Source organism: Nestor notabilis, unplaced genomic scaffold (assembly GCF_000696875.1).
Source record: "Nestor notabilis isolate BGI_N333 unplaced genomic scaffold, ASM69687v1 scaffold13551, whole genome shotgun sequence".
Classification (NCBI taxonomy): domain Eukaryota; kingdom Metazoa; phylum Chordata; class Aves; order Psittaciformes; family Psittacidae; genus Nestor; species Nestor notabilis.
Genome location: NW_009915240.1, coordinates 6,196 through 27,406, shown reverse-complemented (window position 1 = coordinate 27,406; position 21,211 = coordinate 6,196). Strand labels below are relative to the sequence as shown.

At 36.8% G+C, this 21,211-nt stretch overlaps 1 protein-coding gene across 1 annotated transcript in view; it reads right to left on the bottom strand.

The window, feature by feature from the left end:
* The window catches only part of LOC104413127 (echinoderm microtubule-associated protein-like 5), a gene marked incomplete at both ends in the record, with an annotated part of 36,739 nt that overhangs the window by 10,522 nt on the left and 5,006 nt on the right, over window positions 1-21,211 (bottom strand). The window contains 9 exons of the mRNA XM_010024045.1: window positions 1,412-1,432; window positions 3,541-3,639; window positions 3,969-4,098; window positions 5,158-5,236; window positions 10,495-10,503; window positions 15,622-15,636; window positions 17,183-17,309; window positions 19,261-19,462; window positions 20,413-20,589. Coding sequence (XP_010022347.1) covers window positions 1,412-1,432; window positions 3,541-3,639; window positions 3,969-4,098; window positions 5,158-5,236; window positions 10,495-10,503; window positions 15,622-15,636; window positions 17,183-17,309; window positions 19,261-19,462; window positions 20,413-20,589 — 859 coding nt within the window. The remainder of the gene's footprint in view (window positions 1-1,411; window positions 1,433-3,540; window positions 3,640-3,968; window positions 4,099-5,157; window positions 5,237-10,494; window positions 10,504-15,621; window positions 15,637-17,182; window positions 17,310-19,260; window positions 19,463-20,412; window positions 20,590-21,211) is intronic.

Sequence of the window (21,211 nt, the reverse complement as noted above, 5' to 3'; positions counted from 1 at the left end):
CTCCTCCTACCTGATGGTGTTCTGAAAGTCTGTCCTGACACTGTGTCCTGCTTATGTCCAGCTGCTCAACATCTGCTCTCATAAGAGAGATTTTCATCTCCTTCTGGGACAAGTCAGATAAAGCTACCATGGGCTGGCAGGACAAAAAAATATCTTCACTAAAATGAAGCAAATCTGTACAAAGTCATTATGAAACTTAATTTGTCGTTTCAGCCAATTGCAAATGTTACTGCTTCAAGAACCCCTGGATCACTGTACACAACAGAAAATTGGAAGAGGGTAAGTAAAAGCTGCTAGTGAGCAAGGTGCCAATAGCTATAAATTTTAAGTGAAACTATGCAACTTTCCAATGAAGGCAGGCAGCAGCTTGGATTCCAGACTAGTGGTTCCGTAAAGAAAAAAGGAAGAGTGCTGGTTTCAGGCAGTAACAACAGAATTTAGTAATACATACAAGGTCAAACTAAAGCTGCAGCAGGAAGAGGGCAAGCAGGAAAGGGAAAGTCTCTAGGCATTATATGCGGAACTAGAGATTTTCTTTCATGTAAACAACCATATCACCACTGCTTCTTTTATACAGTTTAAAAGTGTGGGGAAAGGTACCTACATTCTTCCTGACATCCTTAAAGCAGGTACAATATGACATATTTAAAAGAAGTCAATACACATTAAAAATGCCATTGTACATTTGTTCTTCATGGAAGAAGCTTTAGATCCACATGAAGATTAGTATACTTTCTAGGTACACATGAACACACATTTATGCATCTCTGAAGATGTGTCACAAGACAATTATGGCTGCTTAACAATGAACTCACTCACACATGATGATGATGAATTTGTTAAAATTGTAGTTAAAAAAACAACGTAGTAATAAAAAACAGCTCAGTCAAGACTGTCAAGCTGTCAAAGACCCAAAATGATAAAGAAAAAATTAAACTGACATCATAACCAGCATTTTGGATCAGTGGTAATAACTGCATGACAATCATACATAAACGTGAAAGGTGATTGTTTTTTTTTTTCACTCAGTCACCTAGGCCTCCTCAATGGAATTTACTTTAGAAATGCATATTTAAAATTATACTCAATTGAGTGTCTAAAACAAACGTTAGTTGTCGGCCCCAACATGTCTATAAAACCTGCAGGCATACATAGGAATGCAACAGCAGGAGTATGTATAGGAACTCACTGATCACTGGGCAGCAAGAAGGGAATATGTTACAACAAAAGTAGTTTTTGAGTGTGTTCTAACATTTTAATTGGTTCTATATTTACAATTTGCATCAGTAATATGACTGATACGGGTTTTAATAAACTAAAAATGAACTCATATCACTTGCTCTACAAAGCTGTTGACAGCTACTAGATAGGCTAACTACACCTAAAGATGTTAAAATTTTATTGCCCTTACCTGACATATCTGCTGAGTCTCCTGTAATGGAAAAGCAGCAGAAAAATAATTAGACCAGAAATAAGATTAGTGCTAAAGAAAATATATGCCACATTTAGTGTAATTTCTTAACACACACCTTGACGTCATCTCTTTGCATCGCAGCAGCACCAGTACTGCTTTTAGTGTTAAAGATGAACAACTACTGATAAAAGGGTCACATCAGAAATAAAAAGTCGTAGAATATATTTTGACTAAAAATATATAAAAATAAAAATCTAGTTTTGGTGTATGTTAGGTGTCTCTCTGCCAAACTAATATTTTAACATGTTTAACATAAAATGATATTTTAACAAATTAAGTGGAACACCACCCCACCCCCCCAAATGCTGATAGCTACTTCAGCTAAGAAGTAATGTTTGAATCTGATCTTGACAAGTGGCAAATACACCCAGTGCTCTTCTATAGGAGGATTAAGAAAGAAGGAATATAAAGGTTCAGGTACTGGGAAGTATTACCGAGACTGCATAGCAGCATTACAGTTTAAAAATGCTTGAAGTAATGTTTCTTTAAGTCTTTTGAAGATTTAAATCATGATGGTCAAGCTATGTTTGTGCCAGTCACATGAGCAGGAAAAGCAGCAGCAGTTAAGTATGTTCTTTACGGCATATTTACTCCTTAACATCTGTTCAGATTCTAAAAATAAGTGTTGTTTGAAGATATTTTGCTTCCAGCTCATTTTTCAGATTTAATTCTCTCCTTAAAAATATGTTTTGCAGTCTATTTTTTAAGTGTCATCTGCTCCTGGTTTGTATGCCTTAATCCATATCACAGAACAGTTAAAATTGTACTACTGCTATAGATGTAGAAATTATTATGAAATAAAAAACCATTAAGGGTCCTGTGTTTCTTCTTGGGTAAGATGAACACAGAAGAAAATTCACAAAAAGAACACATTTTCACATTATGGCTACATTCTTCCCATATATTCTATCATATGAAAAGGCAAATAGGGCCAGATTAATACCCTGAAAAAGCAAATTCCTGAAGACAATAAAAAGTCTGTAATTCTTGCAAATGTTCTTTTCAATCATAGCAAAGCACAGGCAAAAATCTGCTGATAGTTTTTTCCATTTAAATAATTTCCATTAATGATTTCTTTAAATTGATGTGAGGTAAGAAACTCACCAAGAAATAAAGCTATTTTAGCTAAGCAGTTACCACTACCAATGAGTCAATTGTAATGAGACATGCACCTAAAAATCCAAAACACAGAGGGAAGCAGGTAATAAACAAACTGACCATATTTAGATGAAACAGCTAAAACAAACCTGGGGGGAGGGGGGCGGGGAAGCGCTATTCTGGCTAAAATGAACCAAGGGTTTTTTGTATTCTATGCACTAAGGAAAACGATGTGGTTTTGAATCTGCTGAGAAACAAATGAAAATACAAAAACCGCAGTTGGGTTATAGGACTATACAAATACACTGTTCTGCAAAATTTAAAAACAGCAGTATTAGCTCAGCTATGCAGATGCACAGTGGGAATCTTTTTATTTTCTTCCTGGTTAGTTTGTAGATCAATTTTAATGTTATTATGAAACATATATATATATTTGTTGCCCCTAAAACTATGTAGGGAAACAGCAGTAGGGTTTTGATTCAGCCTAGAATATTACAATTATGTATTATCAAAACACTAAGTAGGTATTATAAATCTGTCTGATGATATAAAACCTACATAAAGTGGCATTTATTTTATTTATTGAGTTTGGTCCATATAGAAATGAAGGATAGCTCAATTAAGCTTCTTTGGAAGGGCTATGTCTCTTTGGAAGGCCTGACTCAACTGACTCAAGCTGATCGTTAAATAAAACCAGATTAATTTCATGGGGCTTAAGATTTGTAAAAAAATCTTTTTGATAACACTCCAAAACAAAAGATAAGCTTAATCTTCTTTCACACCTTAATGTTTTTTGTTCAGCTTTATTAAATTACACTCGAAGAAACATATAAAGAGGACAGGTAACTGAGTAACACTCATACAAACGGAGATAGCATAATCAAATATTTCTGTGATTTATCATGAACTCACAAGGCCCTAATTTCATGCTCTTATGTTAATTTCTTTTTACAAAAATACAAACATACCTACTTGGCCAGTTGCCACTATGTTGGTAAACTTGGGGTGCTGATTTACAGTGAGGCACAAAATATCATCATTGTGTTCCTGGTAAAAAGACTGAGAGCCTAAAAATTGAAAAAGTAAAAAAGTCTAACTTTAATTATAACATTTATATACATATAGACATGGTTAATGCTTGAAAAAGTTATCCAAAAGGAATTTTGGAAAACTAATACCAAAATAATCAAATCTTTACTTCCTTCAAAATTCAGTCACCAGAAACATTTCAATATATTTACTTTGCTTATGCAGCCATTATGAATAATCTCCACAGGCTAAATTTGCAGCAACAAATACTAGTTTTCCCACATACTTTTATAAGACTTAAGGCATACCAGCAATGTAACTCGAAGCCTGTGAGGAAATACTTTTCCTCAAGTAGCTTTTCTCCTACCTGTCGCCACATTATACAAGATCCCAATGGATGCAGTATGGTATATTACATCAGCACCATCATTCAAGTAGTGCACATTGTTTCTGCAGTCCTTGCCTCGGTACCCAAATACCAGCTCCAAAATTAGGTCCTAAAAAAATATATTTACATCTATTAGATACTCAAAACCTTAAAGCAATTATCAACTTTACTATCTTTTCCAGGGTTTTATTTTTCAAATACATCCTTGTGCAGTAAGCCCAATAGAAACTGAGATCCTGCCTTCCCTATCAGCTTACACTGCTGCTCATTCTTGTCAGACAGTCATGTCGTCCTGTCATCCCTATTTGGCGGATGCTGTAGAATACTTATATGTGTATACACACACACATATATACATACTAAAAGATATTAATAGTCATACATGTAAATAAATATCGTGAGCGAAGAACACAGTTTTTTGGATGCAAAAGATACTAAGAAACAAAGAATGACAAACACTGGTCCACAATTTAATTCCAGCTGGCCATTAAGCAAGCTGAATTGCAGCCTAAAACTTCTAGAACACTGATGGCAAAAGACTGTTTAGTATGCTACACCAAACGTTTTGTTTCATAGCATAGACAATATTTCAGTTGACATGAAGAACTGCATTTTTCAAGGACAGATGAAACTTCCACTTCAGACTAATCAAAACAGAGTATATTCATTTGCATCGGCCATATAATGAAAAACCACCAAATGCCCAAACTAAGGACATCATTAATAGACTTTTTAAAAATACTTTATTTTTTAAGCTGTTAACAATGATAATCTTCAGATAAAGTTTTAAAGTAAATTTTTTAAAAGCTGCAGTAAGAGATGCTTAGTTTTATAAGCGATAATACACCCATTAACAATTCAGTTATCTAAACAGGGCATAATTGCTTTCTACACACTGCATTTAAAAGGTTTTATTGTCACTAAGGATTAAGTTGTGCTCCATTTCATTTTCAAGAAAAAGTAGTATCAGGCTTTTTGGACTAAAAAAAAAAAAAAAATATCTATTTTTTGGCAATTTTCTCACTATTCAGTGTTTCCTTTGATACATGTAAAATGAATCAAACATTTAGGGTGTCCAAAAATGTGTCAATTTTTTTCTGGGGGTGGGGTGGGAGACAAGAATAATAATCCTAGAAGGAGAAGAAAAAGAGATAGATGTTTTTCTTACCTCTATAGGTCTCTTTTTTTTCCCAACATTATTTGTCTGAAGTTTCTCTGGCTGTGGCAATGCCCTACTAACTGGTGGTCTGAAATAAAGAACTGTGAATAAGAGAAGGCTGTCCGTCACCCATTCCATACTAACACAGTACCTTCCAACCTGCTATTTGCATGTGGAAAACTTATAGCTCTATCCTGCTTAACTGATATTTTCATTCGTCTTTAAAAGAAATACCTCTGTCAAAGCAGAAAACAAAAATTAAAGAAAGAAGATCTTTATTTAACATGCTAGGTTTTCTGTCAATTCTTCAACAACCCACGAGGTTAATGCAAAAGCTTGCTTTACAGTGGTTGACCACTAATATAATATTCTTCGCTTTTATATGCTATGTTCTTAAGGTATTTCCAGCTTTGTAGCAATTTTTATTGGATAAACTTTAAAGGCTTACCTGATTAATCTAAATACTTTGATATTCATTCCTATTGCCACATGCCCTCAGAAGGCCCTAACATTCCTATTTTTGTAATAGTTTGTAAAGAACTCAAGGGACACCTGGCCCATTCACTCTTACATCAACAGAAAAAAGTTACCGATCAACACTCAGTTAGAAGTAAACTATTACCATGCAAACTCATGAGTATCAGCCATAACTTCTGTTCCACTGTTCTGAATAGCCCAGATTGAAGAAATCTCAAATAGGTAAATTTGATAAAAATCTGTAACATATCTTTCAGATTATGTTCAATGGTTCACATACAAAGAAACACACAAACAAGTTTTATCTAAGCTGTGCAATTATTTCAAGCGATTTGCAGAAGCATTAGTTATTGATTCTATATATACAGCACATGTGGCTATGAAAAGAAACCTCTAAGTTTGACCCATAAGAGAAACAATTAATTTAAAAATAAATTCTACGTACGGATTCAATGAAATCCAGTTGATTTAATCCAGTAGGCAGCGTGACAAACTAGTATCACAACTACAGCAACAGGTCAGCTCCCTTTCATATTCCCCTTTTACTATGAGATACTTCTAATTCTACCTCTGCTCTTGAATGATGGCTTTGATGCAAAATAATCACCATGTCTTTTCTAAGAACAACATACTGTGATTTGTTGTATATTTTGAAATACATCTGAAAAGTATGTAGTTCAAATACATACATATATTTGAATAATATTAAATTATTCAAATAAAATACCATTTTCTAAGCTTTATTCATCTATTTTCCCTGACTAATTTTAGTACTATTTATAGACTGATGTCATATCACCAATCAAAAGATTTGGACATATTACAATGCAAACTTTACAGTAACTAACTACAGACTGTGTTCTGAGATACTTCAGTACTTCCTCTATGCTTAGATGCCTATGGAGTGCCTATGGAAAAAAAAAGTAATTTACAAAAGAAAAACACACAGATGAAAAATTTCTGTCTGGTAAATCAGCCTGTCAGATGCCTGGATCATGCAAACATGATCAAGTTTATTAAAACTTAATATGGGCTGTATTAAAAAAATTCTTATCAAAGTATAAAATAATAATGTAAAGTTAAAAAGAAAATTAAAGGCATGAAGGACAATAACTAAGGGTCATATTTCATATTCATTCATAAATAAGTGCAAATGAAAACAGAGGACACTAACTGAAGCATGGAGAAAGACTTTTATAACGTCACAAAGAATGGTAATCTAACATTTATTTTAAGAAATAAAGCTTTGTTTGTGCTTTGGAGTTGTTTGTTGGGTTTTTTTGCATATGAATGTAAGTACTGCTTAAAACTGAACAAATTCTAGTGCTTATAGTGTCGGAAGTTAAATGGTAAAACAATAACCAGTTCTTTCCCTGCGCAATCAAATGTCTTTGAAGAATGAACAGGGTTAACAAGTGAACAGATATGCACATACATACCCCATTAATTTATGACTAAGAATTATAGTTATAGAAATACATACAATAGCCAGTTTGTGTAATAGGTTAATGATATTAAGAGCTGCTAATGAATATTTTTCCTATCAACAGGTTATTACTTTGAATTATAATTAAAATTCCTTAATTCCTTTGATACCTCCATAATTGCTACTCATTTATAAGGTAACTCGGAGCACACAAACAAAAGAAGTTCCTTAAAAAACACTGATTCTAAAGTGGTTCCTTAAAAACTGCTTACATAACACTGATTTAAAATCTTTTTTTAAACTAAGGAAACACAACATGTACCTTTCTCTTCTTAAATATGGAAATCAGGAACAATGCTGATGTGATGAAAAGACCGTACCAGTGTTTCTGTTAGTTTTCCCAAGAACTGGGTGGGGGAGAGAGGAGGGAAGAGAAACCTATAATAAGGAGTTTTCCACTGTCATATTACCTCTTCTCTCATCCCATGGAGCAGCTATAAAAATCAAACAGCAAATACAGTAGTATTGCAAAAATGTGGGACTAGCATGCTGGTTGTTGTGCATGCTGCTTTTACTGGCATGTTATACAACTCAAAAAAGCTTTGGAGAAAAAGAAATCCAGCTGTCAATGACATACTAAGGACTAAAAAGAAAATCAGAATGCCACTTCACTCAGCTGTGGAGCCTCAACAGCCAGGATATGATTGCCAGCCTACACGAACACCAGCGTACAAATATCCAAACCTTCTTGAAGGAAAGTAGAAAAAGACATTCTTTTACAGTTCCAGAGAGCCTTCCTAGATGAGAAAGAGAAGCATAATTTCTGATGCTTTTCAGACAGTAAGGAAATCTCTAAATGTAGCTTCCTTTAGATTAAATTGCAGCCTGCACATGGAACAAGAATGTCAGATTCTAGATTTAGTATTCTTGCACAAATTTCTCAATCATTTTGAACGGCAGACTAAGAAGTGTATCAATAACTAATGCCACTCAAAACCCCAAACAACCAGAACCAAAAACCACTACGAGAAGTAGCTCAAGAGCAAATGAAGATTTTGGATCAAAGATAGGAGACTACAACCCCCACCTCTCCCCGATTTGAAGCAAGAAGACCAAACTCTAGGGAACTGAGTCCAGTTCTCTTAGGACAATTCCTAACAATCTATCCATAAAAATATTTTTATGCCTATTTTTATTCTAAGAAGAAAACAGGCATTCCCAGAAATGCTACTGTTTAAGAGGAACAGTGCACGTTTAATCGGTTGTCAGAGGCTACTGCTGTTTAACTGCTGTTGCAAAGATACATCCAAATCAGAGACTGTATCAGTCAGGGGAGATTTAAAGATATAAAAAGGATAAATCTAAACCAGCAGAGGAAATAAGTACCTCAAATAATTACACATTTGAGGTAAAGAAAATGTGAAGTAGGTTTAACAACTTTTTCCCTAGGGAAAGAAGAATAACCAAACAAACCAATCCATACTGCTAAACCCAAGCTTAACAGAAGCAGGAAGCTTGACAACCATAGGTTATCCAGGCAGATCTACCAGAGTAGAACTGAGAGACAATTCTGGTGCTAAGCAGGCCAGTGGCATACAAGGGCTGTAGGCTCCATCACTGGAGGTCAGTCCTGCTTTATGGATGGGCATAGGAGAAAGACTGAGCAAAACTGCACAATCCACTTTCTGATCACTCCAGAATACTTCCAAATATTTTATATTTTTAATTTCTGATTTGTCATAGGCAATCCTGCAGTCTTACTACTGTTGCTCTGGAAATTGATAAAACACAGCATAAAGAGCGCTTCTTCCACTTGTCACCCTTGCATTTGACACAGACTACTCAAGCCTCATTTCTTCCTCCCTTTCTCCCCCCATTTAATTTATAGAAAAGAAGGCAGAAAAAAGAAATAGAGCAGGAGAGCATATCTAATGTTTCATGAAAGCAGTAAAAACTGAAAGGCACAGGTTTATGTTACTGGAACTGAGCTGACTGGAAGTAAAGATTTCTCTTCTGCTTGGATGTAGAATGTGGCTTTTTTATAACATTTTATGTCTGCTAATCCCTTATGATAGAATGGGAGAAAAGGTGAAACTATCTCACATTATACAACCACCTGAATGGACCATCTATACTTAAAAAGACTATACAGATAAACAGATACAAATATAGGTTGATATCCATCCTTAGCCAATCATTAGAGTACATTTACATCTGTACATTACCATACAAAAGAATCAAGTGAATGTACAATGGTCAATAAAACTTGACTTGACAATTAAGACTCAGCCATATTATCTCACAGGTCACCTACACAATTGATACAAGTACCCACCTAAGAAGACTTGAGTCTGTATTAATTCAGAGCAGTGGAACTAGAATACAAATTACAAGCTTTTTTTAAAGGTGTGAAAGCTGAAGGTATTTTTCATTTGCTATTTAATGTTCAGACAAGTGACTAATGGCAAATACAACACGGTCATGTACCTGCATGTATAACTGGCTGCATGCTCAAAAACTGCATGCAAAAAGATGGGAAGGAGAGCATGAATAACATTTTGGGGTGAATGCACATATGGATGGGGTCAGTTTGAACATGCACAAGGAGAGTTCCAGCCATCTATCATAGGGAAAATAAATACCTTAATATCAGCACTTCCAACATGAAAATAGACTTAGTGTATATATATTATTTCTTGTTATAAGACTGTAAAAATGGAATACAAGCACTTTGAAGTAGTTTGTGAAACAAAGAAAACCCCTTTTCATGGTTTTAGGCATTATTTCAATATTATTGACACTGCTACCCACATTGTCTTGTATGATGCTGTTGTACTTCACTACCTATTTAGTATTGATACTAAGTTTCTGAAATTATTAACAGAACAAGGGATGGTCTTCTGTAGTTAACATGTACTGCCATCAATTCTTCAAATTCGTGGTAACTTATGACAATGTAAATCACAACATTTATTTCTCTTTTAAAAAATCTAAGTGTTACTTTAAACATGATTTCGCAGAGGAAATTACAGCTGTTGGTACAAAAGAAGACCTTCCTGTGAGGGACACCATAGCTGCACTTCATACTTTGGGGTACTTGGAATTGATTTTGCACTAGCCTTCAGCATAAAGTGACTTTCACTGCCCAAAGATGTTAGTAAGCAAGAACTAATTTTAAACGTAAGGAGGTCTTTCCATTTACTCTTGGCAAGATTTTCAGATTTACTTGTGAAATTTTGGAGGTCTGATTTCCATCAGAAGATAATGAAACCTGTCACTTTTTAAACACTGCTTCTTGACAGTGATTATTCATAATTATTTTCATGTGTCCTATGAATAGAGTGAAAGGTGCATGGTATGGCACCCAACATGACAGATGGCTTTTTAAGGAAAATGAGAGATGACAGTAAAATACAGAATAGACAGCAAAATAAAAGCATTACCTGGAACCTCTTTTCAGCAGCAGGCAGGAAAGAGAAAAGGATTACTTATACAAGTTTGGCTGAAAGCTAGGTGTCCGTGAATTATTAACAATTGTATTTGCTTCCTAGTTTGTTTATTTCTTTTTACAAGGGGATTTTTCACAACTTCAAAGGTTATGTAAATCTATTACTCCTATGGAAAACTCCCATTCACTTAAATGGGAATTATGAACAAGTGTTGGCATGAAAATATAATTCTTAGGAATTATTCCTACTGTAAAAACAGAGAAAACAAGCAGAAGCAGACCCAGAAAGCTGTGAAGTATATCAAGTGTTTCAAGAGTTAGCAAACACAACACCTGAATTACTCAAAGAAAGGTTGTGCAGGTTTAACTTCCTGGAATAAGTCGATATATCGAACAGTCAATTCACTATTAAAGACAGATGTTCAAGCTCACTCATAAAAATACATTCAGTTATACTAAAATACAGTCAAAATGTGGGGGGTACTGAGCACTGCCAATATGGTAAGTGGTAGGGCGACAGAGGAAATCATTATTATTTAGTTCTGTTTATGTTGACTGAAGATATTTTGCCATCTGTTTCACAAAATTTGTTGCACTGGATGGGTTTTCTCAGTCACATATGTTGCATGCTCCTATACTTTAACAAGCCAAAAAGTAACTTTTTAACTATCAGAGTATATGGACATGTACAGATAATTTCTTAATATTTGTAATATGCATAGGCACTTTTCATTAGTCTGATTCAAGCACATGAAAAATGAGATGATTGACGACAGCCAGCATGGCTTCACTAAAGGCAAATCCTGCCTGACCAATGTGGTAGCCTTCTAGGGTGGGGCTACAGAACCGATGGACAGCGGCAGAGCAGTTGACAGCGTCTACTGGACTTGTGCAAAGCATTTGACACTGTCCCACATGACATCCTTGTCTCTAAACTGGAGGGACATAAATTTGATGGATGGACCATTCAGTGGATAAGGAATTGGCTAGATGGCCACATGCAAAGAGTTGTAGTCAATGGCTCAAAGTCCAACTGGATACCAGTAACGAGTGGTATCCCTCAGGGGTCAGTGTTGGGACCTCTCTTGTTCAATATCTTTGTCGGTGACATGGACAGTGGAATTGAGTGTGCCCTCAGCAAGTTTGCCGACAACACCAAGCCGTGTGGCTCGGTTGATACGCTGGAGGGAAGGGATGCCATCCAGAGGGACCTTGACACGCTTGTGAGGTGGGCCGATGCCAGCCTTATGAAGTTTGACAACGTGAAGTGCAAGGTTCTACACCTCGTTCAGGGCAATTCCATGCACAGCTAGAGGTTGGGACCTATATAGCCTTCCATTATCTGAAAGGGGCCTACAAGGGTACTGCAGAGAAACTCTTCATCAGGAACTACAGCAATTGGACAAGGGGTAATGGATTTATACTTAAACAGGGAAGTTCAGTTTAGATATAAGGAAGAAATTCTTTACTGTGATGGTGGTGAGGCACTGGAATAGGTTAACTTCAGTGCTAGCCATAAAAATGACTTAGACACAGAAATGTCCACTGCTCCTAGGGAAACTGCTGCTGTGAAGGGGAAAACAATTGTTTTGTTTGGTTCTTTTTTTTTTAACTTCTGCTATTGCAAGGAAAAAGAAAGTACAAGCCAAACCAGAAAACAGAGAACAGGACCCTACCTCTGTTAGACTGGTAGTATGCACGTTCTGGAAATTGCATTTACATTTTGAATTAAAGGGACACTGGCAGGAAATTATTATGCTACACTGAAAGCAGAATCCCATGTTCCATACTTTACAGACAAGTTACCTGCTCACCAGACGGCAGTGTTTTGCAGCCTTTTTTGCTGATTTTCCCTTCCTTATCCCAGGGATTCTTTCATTCCTTTCTGCAGAGCTTTAGCAAAAAGGAGCAACACTGTTTTGACCCGGTTGATGATGTGAAGTTTTGACAGACTAAACGGCCTAGACCTCTGATTTCCTATGTCGCCCTACCACTTACAACATAAAAGGTGAGATCAACTTAACCTTTCTGATAATATTAGAATCAAAATCATTTTAGTGCATCATTTTTTGTTACCCAGTTGAGTATTTCTGACTCTAAATCCAGGCCATGGTGTTGGACTACTCCTGGCCTCACATATGTGCTTTTGTGAGACAGGACTAAGAAACAGATGATATTTCAGGTATGCTACTTCCTTTAGTGTTCTATTGTTTCTCTTATTTAATAATCTGGATACTAAAAATCATGTTTCCTCTGTGCAGAGGGCATGTTACTACTCAGTCTTAAGTAGTAACTACATTTTGGGTATGGTCTTCATTTCCATCTTCTATCATAGAAAATGCACACAATAGTAAAAGAGCTTCAGGTACATTCCAATAAGGAAACCCCTTTATACACAAAGTCAAAATAACTTGAAAGACATTCTCAAAAGCACATTCTATACTAGTATGTACTTGTGATCCTGAGAATACAAAGATTTTAATAAAGTGTTACTATATGAAACATATCTCTTCTAATGTTTGGCTGTCAGTATAACAAGCCTAAGCATAACACATACTTGGAGGAGGGGAGACACTGCTTCTGTGAGAAACTGCTGGAAGTTCCCTCTGTGACCAATACAGCCAATGCCAGCCAGTTCCAAGAGGGACCCGCTGCTGGCCAAGGCCAAGCCCATCAGTGACAGTAGTAGCACCCTCTGGGATAATGTATTTACGAAGGAGAAAAAAACCTCTGGGCAATGGCAGCCAGAGAAAGGAGTGAGAATATGTGAGAGAAACACCCTGAAGACACCCAGGTGAGTGCAGAAGGAGGGGAGGAGGTGCTCCAGGCGCTGGAGCAGAGATTCCCCTGCAGTCTGTGGTGCAGACCATGGTGAGGCAGACTGTGCCTCTCCAGTCCATGGAGGTCCACAGCAGAACAGTCATCCACCTGCAGCCTGGGGAGGACTCCACATGGGACCAGAAGTCAAAATAACTTGAAAGACATTCTCAAAAGCACATTCTATACTAGTATGTACTTGTGATCCTGAGAATACAAAGATTTTAATAAAGTGTTACTATATGAAACATATCTCTTCTAATGTTTGGCTGTCAGTATAACAAGCCTAAGCATAACACATACTTGGAGGAGGGGAGACACTGCTTCTGTGAGAAACTGCTGGAAGTTCCCTCTGTGACCAATACAGCCAATGCCAGCCAGTTCCAAGAGGGACCCGCTGCTGGCCAAGGCCAAGCCCATCAGTGACAGTAGTAGCACCCTCTGGGATAATGTATTTACGAAGGAGAAAAAAACCTCTGGGCAATGGCAGCCAGAGAAAGGAGTGAGAATATGTGAGAGAAACACCCTGAAGACACCCAGGTGAGTGCAGAAGGAGGGGAGGAGGTGCTCCAGGCGCTGGAGCAGAGATTCCCCTGCAGTCTGTGGTGCAGACCATGGTGAGGCAGACTGTGCCTCTCCAGTCCATGGAGGTCCACAGCAGAACAGTCATCCACCTGCAGCCTGGGGAGGACTCCACATGGGACCAGGGGGATGCACCCAAAGGAGGCTGTGACCCCATGGGATGCCCACACTGGAGCAGGCTCTTGGTAGGATGTGTGGCCCCATGTAAGAGATCCACGCTGGAGCAATTCATGAAGAACTGCAGCCTACGGGAAGGACTCATGTAAAAATTTGTGAAGAACCATCTATCATGGGAGGGCCCCCAAGCTGGAGCAGGGGAAGAATGTGAGAAGTCTTCCCCTTTAGTAGGAAGGAGTGGCAGAAGCAAAGAAACCTCGCTCCCCAGCCCCCTGTACCACTGGGTGGGGAGCAGGTTGAGAAATTGTGAGTAAAGTTAGGCCCAGGAAGAAGGGAGGGGTGGGGGGATGGTGTTTTAAGATTTAGTTTTTATTTCTTATCCTACGTGGATGTGATTGACAAATTATTTTTTCCCCCAAGTCAAGCCTCTTTTGCCTGTGACAGTGAGTGATCTTCCTGTCCTTATCTTGACCCATAAGCCTTCTGTTAATATTTTCTCTCCCATGTCCTGCTGATGAGGGGAGTGACAGAGAGGCTTTAGTGAGCAACTGGTATCCAGCCAAGGTCAACTCACCACAGCAGTATACCCAAATACCCTGTGAATGAACCAACGCCGAAGGTCGTATAACTTGCAAAGAAACTGACTTTACAGATACACATTTTTTAAAAAGCCTAAAACCAGAATTAATTTGATATGGTAGTATGATCTAGAATTTAGATCAAGACTGTGGCTTTCTTGATTATGTAAAGTTGTCTGCAGAAGGATACACAGAGAGTAACACAATTCTATCATCTGTCACCACAGGGATGCAATTTCATTGTGGAAACAGGGTCCACATAGATATGAGGGAGTTCTCCTTTATTAGCCTGTGTAGATCCAAGTGTCCTGGCAGCTTAGTCTACAAGTCTGAAGGGTGGCATACAGCCTACAGATTTGTTGTGCTACAAACGTAAAAGCATGGTTTTGAGTATGCACATATTTTAAATAGAATATATGCAAAAACTTCTTACCTACTGCAGGCACCCAAGCTAGTAACTCTGCATGTTATATGAATGACACGTGAACCTAGCAGGTCAGATCCTTTAGTACAGCTGCGTTGGTAAAATGCTGCAGCCCAGTCAGTAACACTCCTCTTGTCCCTGAAGCTTTATTAGCTCCCACACAGTGGTGCAGACATGGTGATACTGCACATACAGTCACTCTAGGCACCTCTGCAGTGTGCTCTCTGCACATTATATTCCATATTGGACCTTTACACCAACACTGTGATACAGTCTTTCTGAAGTCCACAAGAAGTTAAGTGAGAACTCTGACTGTATAGCTACTTAAGTGAAGCTGTTCCTTAGCCACTACAAAGTACTGAGGAAAAGAGGACAAGATTTGATAACTTCCTCCCAAATACTCTATTTAGCAGCCTCTCATGGCCACTCAGACTGAGAACTGGGCTTATTCTTTGTCTCTTATCCCTTTTCCACTTGTTAGCAAGTTACTATTTAATAGCAAAGAGTTAAAGTCTTCACTTCTATTTCAAAGTATCACTACTTTCCCAAGCAGCTTAAGTTACTAAAATGTGTTTGATCCTGGATTTTGTGTAAATGAACTTACCTGACTACCCCCTGCCTTCATAGGAAGCAAAAGGAAAGGAAAATAAAAATAAAATAAAAATTAGTATCTATGAAAGCAGACTTTCTAAAACTTTTGCCAATCTTACACAATATTAACATCAGAAGAACAGAAGTTAAAATGCATGCAGCAACCATATTCTGGTTTCATTTTTCACAAAAACTTTTCTTTCAAGTTTTAGGGCCCAATACAATGCAGTCAGTGGAATTCTTTCATGAACTTTTATGCGTTCTGAATCAGAACCTAGTTACAACAGAATTAATTTTCCTTAACATCTGATTTGAAAACACAACTCACTCATCTTCCAGAAACAATTATTGACAGAAATACAAGAGGTTTATAATTTCACTTAAAAATAAAAACAAACAAACAAACAAAAAAAATCACAAATCACACTTTTCATTAACAAGAGTAAATATAAACTCAAAATGTTGATAACATGCACAGTATTTATTTTCAATTTCCACATCAAATAAATTATTTAATAAACAGAAAGACCATTTCTCATTTTAAATGCAAGACAGGGAGCCACAGCTTCACACACAGGCATCCATTCTCTCCTTCAGCAACAAAACTTAAAAACAAAAGATGAGACCAAAACATTTATAAAAGTCTGTTAACTTCACTGTGGAAAGAGGCATGTGCATTGTAACAGAACTCCTCAAATTCCTGCAGGAAGTTTCCAGTCCACTATTTCTCTATACCCTTGCACCTAACTATACTGTGTCATGTTTTTCTCACTTCCCTCTTTTTAATATTAGTGTTCCTCAATTGCCACTGTATCATGTTAGGAATCTCTCCTTCCTTTTCCCTCACTTACACTATCCACATCTATCTTGCTGACAAGTTTCAGGGTGCTGTGCTCGGTCGCATATTCTACAATTGATTATGTTCTAGTGGTTATAAATAATTTCTCTTTCACTACTTTACCCGTTGGTTTTATTCTACTAACCTCCCCACCACCTTCTCTTCTAAAGCATACAACAGCAAACCAAGCAATGCAACTAACACTGCAAAGCAGTCAGCTTCATTTTCCAAGATTCATTAATAGTAACTGCAGAACCACCATGGACAGAATTTTTCAAAGAAAGGCAGAAATTACCTGGAGACAGAAACAATGCAAGGAGCAGTTGAAGCTAAATGAGTCAGATTAGTTTGTTACCAAAATAAAAAATCAAGAGCTGTGTTTCAATAAAACAGTTGTACAAGTTCATGCCTCCAATGCCATCCCTAGATATCACTTGGTATTAAGTTTCAAAAAGAACATATTATCAAACATCAGCAAATAATTCAATTATCGCAAGAAACTCCCCAAACATAATAATATCCATACATCATTTGTAGTCTTTGGTGCTCTCTGAAAAAGACACATCCTAGTCCTTTGGCAAGGTTTTCTCAAGTTTGGTGGAGCTTTTTTCCATCAAAGACAGATTTCAACTCTTTTTATACATAACCCTTTCAGTTGTATATATATATTCCAACATAGTTATATTTTACTATTAATCATCTGCTTTCTTGGCTGGAATTGTAATTTAGCAATTACCTTTCATCTAAGGTTGGCTCCTTTTGTTGCAGGTGAGGCTTAATTCCAAACATTGGTCTAATGTTTGTTGATAAGGCTTTGATGGTGTAATTAATTTCATTTTCCCTTGTCACATCACTGTCATAACCTAACAAAATCAGAGTTAAAAGTATCAAAACAAGAAACCAAGGGGAAAAAAAAATTAATCATAATTCCTGCAGGTTTCAACAACGTACTGAAATACAAGAACAATTATACCATGTATTACTAGTAACATAAAACACAACAGAAAGAAAGCAGCTGGGAACCATGAACATTGCTAATAAAATACATTCTATGAAAAAAATTCTTTACAATATCTTTGTGGAAAAAATTATTAACAAAGATTAAAGGGATATTCAAAGATACCCAATTTCCGCTTGGCTGGCCTTAACTCACGGTCACTAACAAAGGACCTCACTACATGACACCTACTGTTAAGTTCTGGAGGACTTAACACTACATCATTCTCAATTTTAGGATGCATCTGTTAGGATGGAATCTATAGGTCTGCACAGGTTTCCTACACAATGGTTAGGGAGGGACAGTCAGGTACATGAAGATGATGTTTACTAAACATGGCAAAAAAGCTAACTAGTGAAATAGTAACAGGGTTGTGACCTTCCTTTTGGCATGTGTTGTTCCCCTCCCCCCCAATTTGATATTACTAATGCCAATTTAAGAATAATTCTTAACTCTAACTGCAATTGCTAGGACCTGATGAAGAGAAATTTTTGTAGAAAAATATGTTGATGTCTTTTCTTGTAAAGCTTAACAGACTTCTCTTTCTTTTAGAGTATTTTTAAATACACAGCTTAAGAGGGTTCTGTGCAAAGCACCAGAGCCGAGGAAAGGTTACTGGGCACAGATGTGCTAACAGGTCATAGGCAGAAGCTGGACAAAAACTCTGAAGATTGCAATTTTTGTTTCAGAAAGCTAAAGTTGACCAAGTCCCCACTCTGTGCAATTAAATTACTTCGCAGATGTATTCTTCAGGATTTTTAAGCAGAAAGGCAGTGCATAAAATTTTTCTCCAATGAAAGTTTAATATGCCTCTAATATTTAAAGTGTCTCTTAGGTCACCTACCAGCTTTTAGTGAAAACTGAAGTTAATTTATTATACAGAACTATATAACGAGTAGCAGTGACAGTTGAATAATGCTTGAAGACTGAGGAATGACAAGGAGGTAAAACTGCTCTTGGAAGCAGAAAGAACAAATTTGGAAGTTCATCAACCCTTGGAATTATAACATGAAAAAGAAAACATTAAATATGGCAAAACCAACAAAAGTTAATTCTACAAAATGTAACTAACACTTTATAACTATGGATATTATGATCTTGGACTAAATTGTTCCATGCTCTGGAAACAGATGCTATAATATCAAGATAACTATAATCTTGCATTATACAGATTTCAACATAATTCCATTAGACCTAGCACCCAAATATAAACTGCAATTCTATACAGATTTTTTTTAAGTTACCTATAATTGGCACTTAATGTTTTTCCTTTTAAAAGATGTCAAAAGTCTTTTTACATACTCTGACACAAAGCAGCAAGTCACTTTATTATCATTTTCTTCACAAGTTTATCAGTCCTTTGCCCCAAAGGAAATCATAGCAGCCTATCTGAAGGGGGCCTACAAGGATGCTGGGGAGGGACTCTTCATTAGGGACTGTAGTGGTAGGACAAGGGGTAATGGCTTTAAACTTAAACAGGGGAAGTTTAGGTTAGACATAAGGAAGAAGTTCTTCACAGTGAGGGTGGTGAGGCACTGGAATAGGTTGCCCAAGGGAGTTGTGAATGCTCCAACCCTGGAGGTGTTCAAGGCCAGGCTGGACAGACCCTTGGACGACATAGTTTAGTGTGTGGTATCCCTACTCACGGCAGGGGAGTTGGAACTAGATGATCTTAAGGTCCTTTCCAACCCTAACTATTCTATGATTCTATGACTCTTCTACATATAAAACTAGATTTTTTCTTAATTAGCAGTTTTCCATTAATGAAGTCTTCCTGAGATAGCACAATCCAGCTAGCTTTATAAATGACTACTGACCTCCATCTTCTTCAGAATCTAGATCAGATTCTTCACTGTCACACTGCCTGCTATCCCGATGTCCTTCTATCTCATAAGTCCACAGCATTAAAGAGGTGTCTGCTCCTCCAACAGTGACCAACAAACTGTCATCATAGGTCCAACGGACATTCGTTACATGGGTACTGTGAGCAACATACCTCTTAAATTTTCCAAACTTTCCCTAAGAAGGGAGAAGAAAAGGCAGAGAACAAATTTAACCAGTCTACTTGATAAAACAGAAACTAGTTGCCTACTTGATAAAACAGAAACGTGCACAGCAACGTTCTTCATTTCTTTACAGTTAATGCATCAGCTGCTTTGCATTTGTATGTATGAGATGATTTGCCAAGTTCATCTCCTATAGCAATCTCATGAAATGATAACCGTATTTCCATACCAAGCATGCAAGAATTTGTTTGTAAACAAATTCCAGCAATAAATACTGCATCACTTTTCCTAAGAAAGAAAAGAATCTAACAGATTAAGAATAAAATGTCCATAGAATATTTTTAGTCAATACTTGTGCATTGTTACCATCCCTGGCATGGCAAAATATTCAAAATTGAAGACATTTACTGATAAATACACAGGAAAACTAGAAAGGTCCAAGAAAAGCAGTAAAAATATAATGTGCTTCTGGAAAGGATTTTCTATGATGCATATTAAATAATATTAAAGCTCTTCATCTTAGAGAAAACTGGCTGAGGTTGGACAGAATGAAAGGCTATAAAATCATGAGAGAAACACAGGTGAGGGAAAAAAAAAGTGTTCATTGTGTTCAAAACAAGGGCCTAAGGGGCTAAAAAAGGTGCTGATAAAAACACACTGAGAACACTAATGCCTAAAGTATTATTAGACAGTGCCTGTCCCATTCTTACAAGTTTTCCTATACATTTATCACTGCCAATGATAGGACGCTACATGAAATGGCTCTTTAGTCTGACGTGGAATGGCTGTTCTTATTAACTGAAAGTTAATGCAGTGCAAATTGCAGAGTAATACTGAATGCCACCTTTGATCATGAGGACAAAAACATAAAGCATTATTTTGTTCTGAGTGATGAATTTTTATAGTTTTGAAAAGGCAGTTTTATGAATCAAACTTTTGCATGAGCAGCTGAAAATCACTTACTTTAGCAGGGTATCGGAAAAGTTTCACAAATCCAAAATCATCTCCTGTGGCTAATACTTTACTATCGCTAGTGAGGCATGAAGCAGTTACATCTGTGACTTCACCAATTATGGGCCAGATTCCTTCACAGCAAGAGCCCAGAACACTTGTCCATGATGCCCAGCCAATCTTTTCTACCTATAGAAAGAACCCATTTAAGACAGAGCATGCTTCTTCCCAGGCAGTTTTCTTTCATATCCAAGTCCTTGCACTGAAAGATACATCACATCTAACAGATAGTATTTTAACATATCAACCATTTATTTACTGATTATTCAGGATTTCATTGGAGAGTCTTAATTTTACCTCTATTGTATTCCAGTTCCAAAACCTCTAGAAGTATTAAAAAAATTTTATCTTACCTGCCCTTTAAGCTAGAGAAAGAAAAAGATTACATTTTTCAACCCTGACTTTCAATCTCATAGAAAAAATTACTGGAAAGTTATCCATTTTCACTCTCTGCCCTACGACAATGCTCTATGTCTAAAAAACCAAATTAATATTATTGCCACAATATACTACCCTTGCCTATATATATTATGCATACTGTATTGCATTGTATGTAAAGATAGACACGAGGTCTTCCAGACCAAGGTTTGGGCTAACTCATTTGCAATAGATTTTCAAAAGTGTTTAAGTACCAAGAAGTTCAGGGAGATTTTCGTGAGAGTTTAAGTCAACCAAACGTCCATTTCTTCACAGAAGAAACAAACATGATATCACCCATCTATTTCACCATTCTGATTACATTATCTAACTG